The sequence below is a fragment of the Musa acuminata genome, chromosome BXJ1-5 (assembly GCF_036884655.1).
Source record: "Musa acuminata AAA Group cultivar baxijiao chromosome BXJ1-5, Cavendish_Baxijiao_AAA, whole genome shotgun sequence".
Taxonomy (NCBI): Eukaryota; Viridiplantae; Streptophyta; class Magnoliopsida; order Zingiberales; family Musaceae; genus Musa; species Musa acuminata.
In genome coordinates, this window is record NC_088331.1 from 12,912,249 (window position 1) to 12,919,825 (window position 7,577).

At 42.7% G+C, this 7,577-nt stretch overlaps 2 protein-coding genes across 5 annotated transcripts; one reads left to right on the plus strand and one right to left on the minus strand.

Moving 5' to 3' along the window:
• Window positions 1-207: 207 nt before the first annotated feature.
• Window positions 208-1,347, plus strand: LOC135673900 (F-box/kelch-repeat protein At1g23390-like). Its single transcript, XM_065183300.1, has one exon. The coding sequence runs from the start codon at window positions 208-210 to the stop codon at window positions 1,345-1,347; it is 1,140 nt and encodes a 379-aa protein (XP_065039372.1).
• An 840-nt stretch (window positions 1,348-2,187) lies between these two features.
• On the minus strand, window positions 2,188-7,248 carry LOC135582649 (tobamovirus multiplication protein 2A-like). Of its 4 annotated transcripts, none has more exons than XR_010513454.1 (8): window positions 7,113-7,248; window positions 6,588-6,937; window positions 5,230-5,329; window positions 4,503-4,583; window positions 4,318-4,422; window positions 3,187-3,396; window positions 2,909-3,088; window positions 2,188-2,374 (listed from the first exon to the last, which is right to left on the minus strand). XR_010513454.1 is itself a non-coding variant. In XM_065183159.1 (8 exons), the coding sequence occupies exons 2-7, from the start codon at window positions 6,833-6,835 to the stop codon at window positions 2,981-2,983; spliced, it is 852 nt and encodes a 283-aa protein (XP_065039231.1). In that variant the 5' UTR covers window positions 6,836-6,937; window positions 7,113-7,248; the 3' UTR covers window positions 2,188-2,374; window positions 2,976-2,980. The 4 variants fall into 4 exon arrangements, 3 of the variants coding, with proteins under 3 accessions (XP_065039231.1, XP_065039230.1, XP_065039233.1); XM_065183159.1 differs by having other exon boundaries at window positions 2,976-3,088; XM_065183158.1 differs by lacking the exon at window positions 2,188-2,374 and having other exon boundaries at window positions 2,702-3,088.
• Between the last annotated feature and the right edge of the window lie 329 nt (window positions 7,249-7,577).

Consider the following 7,577-nt stretch of genomic DNA (forward strand, 5'->3'; position numbering starts at 1 on the left):
CTTTGACATCGTGCCATCACAACTGGGGCCCACAATTTGGCCGAGCTACCTGGTGCCTGGTTCGACCGACTCACGCAGACACCATCTCATATGACACAGGTGGGGCCCATGTCGAGGACGTGCGACCTAACGCAGGTTGCCGTCTTCATAACGTCAACACAGGCGGATGAATGAATGAATGAATGAATGAGAGAGAGAGAGAGATAGATGGAACAACGGCCGAAACAAAAAGAGGCGGCGGCGGATACTGCCCTCCACGGCGACGTGTTGGACGCCATCGTCTCCCGCGTGTCCCCCCTCGACCTCCTCCCCGCCTCCCGCGTCTCCAAGGCTTGGCGTACCGCCGTCCTCTCCTCCCCGCGCCGCCCGCCGCCGTGGTTCATCCTCCACCACCTGGGTCGTCGCCAGGTTGCCGCCGCCTTTGACCCCCTCTCCCGCGCGTGGCGGTCTCTCCCCTTCGCGCCCAGCTACCCTTCCCACCGCCAGGGGCCCCAGCCGCAGCAGTTCTCCTCCTACATGCTCTCCCCCGGAGGCGGCACCCGCCTCTGCGTCCTCTCTGTCTCGGCGCTAGCCCTCGCCACAGACCCCTTCGGCGCTTCCTGGCGCCAGCTGGAGCCGCCGCGCTACTCGCGGACGGAGCCGGTGGTGGCCGTCGTTGGGACCCGCGTCGTGGTGGCGGGCGGCGCGAGCGACCTCGAGGACGGAGAGAACGCGGTCGAGGTGTTCGACGGAGGCGCCAGCGGCGCATGGGTTTCGTGTGAGCCCATGCCGGAAGCCTTCAGATGGTCCGAATCGATCTCCTCGGCGGCGGTGGGGCGGAGGCTGTACGTTCTGGAGAAGCAGTCACCCTTCACCTTGAGCTGGTTCGACGTGGAATCCAGGCGGTGGGGGCCGGCGCGAGGCGTGCGCGTGCCGGACCCGACCGTGCGGCACGCGGCCATCGGGTTCGCGAACGGGCGCCTGCTGCTGGCGGGGGCGGGCGGGATCGGGACGGGGTTCGGCTGGAGGGCGGAGAGCGTGCGGCTGTGGGCGGTGGACGAGGAATCCCTGCAGGTAGAGGAGGAGGTAGGGAGCATGCCGCGGGCGATGGTGGAGGAGCTGGTGGGGGACGGGGGGTGGGGCCTGTCGTCGCTCGGATTCCTGAGCGAGGGGAGGTTCGCCTACGTCTACAACCCGTCCTACCCGAAGGATTTATTCCTGTGCGAGCTGGAGGAGGGCGGCGGGTGCAGGTGGGAAAGCGTCCCGCGGCCAGCGTGCATGGAGGAGCGCCCGACGCACAGGGTGGTGGTCGGCTGCTGCCAAGTAGGCGTGGAGGACCTAATGATGGGAAAAGATAGGACCGTCTAAGCTTGGACCAAGAAAAGAATACCGGGAGTGGCCTCGGCTTTAGCTTTAGCTTTAGCTTTTCCTGGAGACACTGGGAGGTGGCCGCAACCCATGAAGCAAGCCTTTTGCAGGGGAGGTGGCCACTCAGAAGGTACGAAGAAGATTGACATCTACTATATATTAAATATTTGTTTGATTCACGCATTATGTATATCTGCTTGATGATTTTGTGATCCAGCCAATAACAGCTTCTGCATTCTCTGGACACGGATAATTATATAAGACACTTTAATCATCACTTCGATAGGATATGGTTGGATCGGATCTTATCTTCTTCTGTTGCCTTTCTTCCTGCTACTTATCTGTTTTTCGTAAAGTTTGTTTCTTTTAAGCGCCTAGCTGTTGTTGTTATAGTGCGTGCTCTGCTCTCTACCATAACTCAGAAAGAATACTGATTCGATCATTAGAAGAGGTTTTTGTTGAATGCAAGTAATTGGTGGGGTGGATCGACAAAGTCGACGACACCTCAGCTATAAAAAAATTTATCTAGTTTGGTAACTCATTTATATATACAAAAACTCTAAAATCGATTATTATTTTTAATTATTTGACATCATCGTCATCATCCTTCCATAAGCTTTTACTAGAATCGACCTTTCACCTATCACGTCGACAAAGTTGCAGGAGTTCCTATTGTCAACTGTATTAAAGGAGCGACTCATTGTCAATGACATGCTCGCCCAATCCCTTTGCCTTTATGTCGACTTCGACTTAACATATCGTATTTACAATTAATGTGATATTTCCTAATGTCAATTGTATGCATGGTACAGAAATGCTTAATGACAAGCTAAAAAAATGTGAAAATAAGGGTAAAATATTGTCAATATTAGTTGCCAATATGTAATTTTGATAAGTACATGTTCGGATTACAGGCTTGTAAGTAATAATTGTGCAGAAAGTTAAACCCCAGTCTGACTTTATGATAAGAATTATGCTGCAGGGAAGTGAATCATCATCTTACACCAAAATTAGGCAGAATTTGTACCTGGTTTCACATGAGTGCAACAATCAATTATTCTGATGCTGAAAGTATTCTTTCTGATATTAATATGGCCATGGATGATGGAAGTTCTCCAATATAAGATCATGAAAACAGAACAAATCTAAAAAGAAACAAAGAACATAGCTTTTGAGTTCCACGGAAATAACAGCAGAGGATGAGCTGAAAATAATTGCTCATGTTTTTGCAAATGAAGAAACAAAGGTTCTAATAAAGACGTTAAAGATGTCCAAGGGCAGAAGCTACCCTGCTTGTTCACCACCTTCCAATGCTCTTCATGAAAGTATATATTGCATGCTCTTAAGATAAGAATATGAAACAGCTGATATTTGATTTAAGCTGTCAAAATGGTCATTCGTCTATATTCAGATATGATGTCAGACTAATTTGATGCCGCAATGCAATTTTATCTGAGAGGTAATGTATCAAGTAAAAGAGAAGAAAGAAGTTTTATGCAGTGAAATCAGGCAGCAAACTCAAGTGGCAGTTAACCTAAACATTCAATTAAACAGGGAAAACCTCTTGAGAGCTTCACACATCGAAAAGAAGTGACTAGCAAACTGTGCAAGCAAAGCTTCAACCGTACGATGTTCACATAATGATGCAGCGGCCCCTTTCTTCCACCTGAGGTGCAGTAGCTGGTTGATATCTGTTTGGGTCTGATGGGTTGTACGTGAACTCAGAGGTATCAAGACCATACTAGCAGAAGAAAACAACACAAAGAAAGAAAATTAGAACTAACAAGTGTAACAAATTGCAAACACAATCGAAGATTCCATGCAGAGTGCAGAGATCACCTTTTCCCTCATCCGTTGGCTCCAGGCATCATTTCTGCTAGGACGATGGTCAAGAGTGCCAAGAACAGGTACTCCAGTTGCCGGAGTTCCTTGCCGGTTCATTAATGGCTGTCGGATGGTAGATCTTGGAGCAATATATTCATCATCACTATCATATTCGGCAGGCCTGTTTGCTGCTCTTACAATAAGGGCTAACACGAATACAAAGGCCTGCAGATTATATTCATATAATTCCTAAGTCCACAATGGAGCTTCACACAGATGTTATAATAAATTAATGATCTTAATAAAATAAAGATTAATTAGTGCAAAACAATTTAAGACATCACTCAACTTCAGGGTTGCAACTGGCATGTGAAAATATCCTAGGTTATTCTTGAATAAATCTGTGTGGCTTGGTCCCCTCTATAACAGGAAGTGATTACTGAATGCACAAAGGATCAAACAAAGTTGTTTCCAAGTAACTTGGACCCAACCAAAGCTTAAATCCTGAAAAGAACTGTACAGATATCTTACAAGGATCAACCAAAGTTGATTCCAAGTAAATTGGACCCAAATAAAGCCTAAATCTTAAAATGAACTATACAGATATCTTACTTGGACCCAACCAAAGCCTAAATCCTAAACTGAACTATACAGATATCTTACAAGAGGAAAGGATGCCCATCCAATATTGACCTCTGACAATAAAGAAGTTAAAACAACCCAGATCCCTTGCATGAACACAAACTAACAGCCATTTTTATGGTCATGACCATACACGACTAGAGGAGCATTTTAAGTGTTATCTTAAAAGAACTAGTAACAACTGACTGCAGCTTTTCTAAGAACTTTTGCTAATTTCTAAAGGCTTACAGCAGGAGCATCTGATAGAAAACAATGGATCAAGTATCACACTTATTATAGATAATATATTTTGGATTTAACCAACATATCATCGAAGTGAATTTCTATGAAGTAATCATGAGACAATAGTGAAAAGTGTGGCCATATATAGTCAAAAACTTGTTTTGTTCAAAAAACAAAAAGTCAATATAAATAGTCAGAATATTGATCAACTCAAAAGAAGGAATATGAAATATTTTTTCTACCTCTGCTTAAAAGCCTGAAAGGGTCATAGATCACACTCACCTCTAAAATAACAGCTCCAAGAGCAACCCACTTTGCTATCTTCCAGTTATCCTCCAAAAAATTATATATAGTCTCAAAATTTCCAGTTTTATCATCAGGAATCAGCTGCAGGAACTCAACATCAGAACCCACCAAAAGAAAAACGAAAGGCAGAAAAGAGGTTACAGATATTAAAAGTATCTCACATCCTTCCAGCTATGGTCAAAGATTATGAAAGCAGCAGCAGCCACCTCAACTAGAACCAACAAGATCACTAGAAAAGCATACTGTTTTGGTGTTAAGGAAAGCATTATATTGACAATAAAAGAGTGTCTACTTAAGTGAGACTAGATAATATGTCCACTTAGATTTATTGAGAAAGAACACATGGTCAAAGATGACAGATTTTATTATTTGTCCTCGTGAATGACAATATCCCATATGTAATGTTCTTTTTTTTCCTCAAGTTATACAAAAGACAGTTTCCTACATTGCTTAAGTACTACTGGTGTGGCATCACCTCAATTTGTTCGGTTGGAACCTACCTTCAGTGGGAAACCTCATGGCCTTTGTTTATGGCCATAATGTTATCATTTGATCATTTAGAACAAGCAACCTTATAGCACAAACTCATTTGATGGAACACTAGGCTTGCAATATTTTACAATGGTTTTACGTTGAATGACTAAATCAAAGAGTATACAATTTGCTATTTAAGATTGCAAAAAATATGGTTGTACGTAGCTTTTTAATATCAATAACATGTGATATATATACAATTAGTGCCAGCCAACTCGAGTGGAACGAACTGAACAATTTGCATGCCAGAAGGCAATACAAGCATATGATTTTATAAAATATAATGCAAACATGTCCTAAGTTAATGAACATAAATACAAGAAATGAAAATTAAATTTCAAAATGTCAGGATACACAAGACAGGCAGCACCCGTTTCTTGTTAATGCTCCAATGCAGCCAAAGCATGATATGACAAAGATAATAATCCCAACACCAATAAATAAATAAATGAACCTGCAATAACATCATATCACTAGTTTAGTATTTCCATCAATGGTAATGAATGATAGGTTAAAAAAACAAACATGGACAAAGGATTTAGAAACTGATCAGAGACAAAACTTGCTTTTTGGACTGTATATGTGAAGCCATAGCTAGAAACAATAAAGAAATTTAAATTGTTGTCTTCTTAAAGGAACCTAGCGAAGAAAGCAATATAGAAATGAATATCAACCAAATGATAAGGCAGTTTTATTAGCCAGAAGGGTGGTAGAATAAAAAATCTTACAGAATAAACTCTGACATCACAGAAAACAATAATTGTTTTTCCAGTTGAATGGCATGGTATGGAGGCACATTTGGCAGTGTGCAATATATCCAATAGTACTCTGTAGGTACTGTTAAGGCATCCTGGTTGGACTGGTGACAGAAAAAAAAAAAAAACAGCTAGAAATACTCTTTCTTTGTCTGCAGGCACATCAATTCCTCGTACGAGTCATTGAACTGGAAGATGGTGTTGCTGAATCTAAAATTTTCTTGGCTTCATATTGCATATATTTCTATGCAATTCCTTGGGGAAAAAGCAATAAAATTCAAATCACTATTAGTGGATCTTCTTCCAATGGATACTGAGTTGCATGAAGGTGTAACCAAATGATAACATGGAACTCTAGCTTCCAGAACAATGAGTTAAATCATCATAACTGTAAATGTGACTTTATAGCACTAGTGTAATCTTCACGTTTGCCTTATTTTAGCAAAATCGAATTAGTGCATATAGAGCACGAGGTGGGTTGGCAAGAATTGTGGTTAGAGCGAAAGATAAGCTCCACAAAAGAAATGGAAACAGAGAAAATGAATGGTTTAGTGTGTGATGATAATGCATAATTAACTACTGCACAATCCTAAAGAAATTTCAAAACACCACAAAAGGAGGAAAGAATTTCAAGTATGAACATAAGCAGCAAGATTCTTTCGATTATCTAAATCTGCCTTTTTACCAGTTCAGCATCTACTCATACCAAAAGGCACAAATAAGTAAAAGATATCTTTTTTCACGAAATTAAGGATTTTAAACAATTGTTAGCACTTTTATAAATTAACCTAAGACTAAATTTATCTTTTACCATAATAAGCAAAATGAAACAAGCGACAAGCATAACTAGATGATCGATCACATCAACCAACAAAAAGGAAAAAAAGCTGAAACTTTTCAAGTGGAATTAACAGAAATTCCTTCGCCAAGGAACAGCGAATCAGAAGCATCCCATACCAAGCTTTGGGAAGATGATCGAGAAAGCTCGACGAAAGGGACACGGCGACAAGCATGGGCCGTCCAAGCTTCAAGAACTCGGGATCACCGCCCGTCGGCAAAGCCAGGTCCTCGCCAACGCCGCTAGAAGAGGCCTTATTCCATATCACCAGCAAATAAATCCCATATCCCACCATCGCCAACCCGGTGAGCGTCAATAGAAAGTTGAGAAGCTTTAACAAGCACTCCCAGAACCCCTTACACGCCATGATCGATATCTAATCCTCCTCGCCCGATCACCGGCCTCCAATCGGAGACCCCGATTGACGGATTCCAAGAAATCGACGCCAAATAAATCAGAAACTTGGGATCTAGAAACAAAAAACGACAAGTTATGTCAAAATTCCCCCCCCAAAGAAAGGTCTCTTTGCAAGTTTTGAACGGGAAATCATAAAAAAGAAGAAAAAAAAAGGAAAACCATGGCAAAAACGAAAGAATTTCAAGTTAAACGATGAATGCTAAGAGAGGAGAAAGCGAGAGGATTGCCCGAACAAAAAAATCCTCCGTCCCACGGCGATCGGAAGGGGGCGTCGAGTTGCCTACGTTCCTTTGCCCTGGCAAGATGGTCGCCTTCCCCTTCGCCCCCTTTGAAATTTCACCCTTTTAATTAATTTTTTCCTTCCTCCGCTAGGTGGACGAAATAATGTTGATCCGCCACGTGGTGAGCGAAAGGAAGGGGTAACAGCTTGATGGACGGTCACAGAAGCTTGAGAATACGACAACCTGCGGTGGTGCCCACCTCCCTCACATTGCATTCCCTGTTCAAAGAAATGCCCCTGTGATCTCCTAAATTAGTGCGGATCAGGGAACAGACATAGCCAACAATCGAGATCAGCCACGTCGACATAACGTTGCATATGAACACGCGTCCATCGCTGATTGTCGAAGGAGTAAGGCTAAAACTATGTAGTATTGAAGTCTCAAAATTTTGGATTAAAAAAGGAATATATA

Coding starts and splice junctions, on each gene's coding strand:
- LOC135673900 (XM_065183300.1), top strand. CDS start 208: ATGGAACAACGGCCGAAACAAAAAGAGGCGGCGGCGGATACTGCCCTC.
- LOC135582649 (XM_065183159.1), bottom strand. CDS start 6,835: ATGGCGTGTAAGGGGTTCTGGGAGTGCTTGTTAAAGCTTCTCAACTTT. Junction 4,423..4,502: donor TTGACCATAGCTGGAAGGAT/GTGAGATACTTT, acceptor GAGTTCCTGCAG/CTGATTCCTGATGATAAAAC. Junction 3,397..4,317: donor TTGGAGCTGTTATTTTAGAG/GTGAGTGTGATC, acceptor TATAATCTGCAG/GCCTTTGTATTCGTGTTAGC.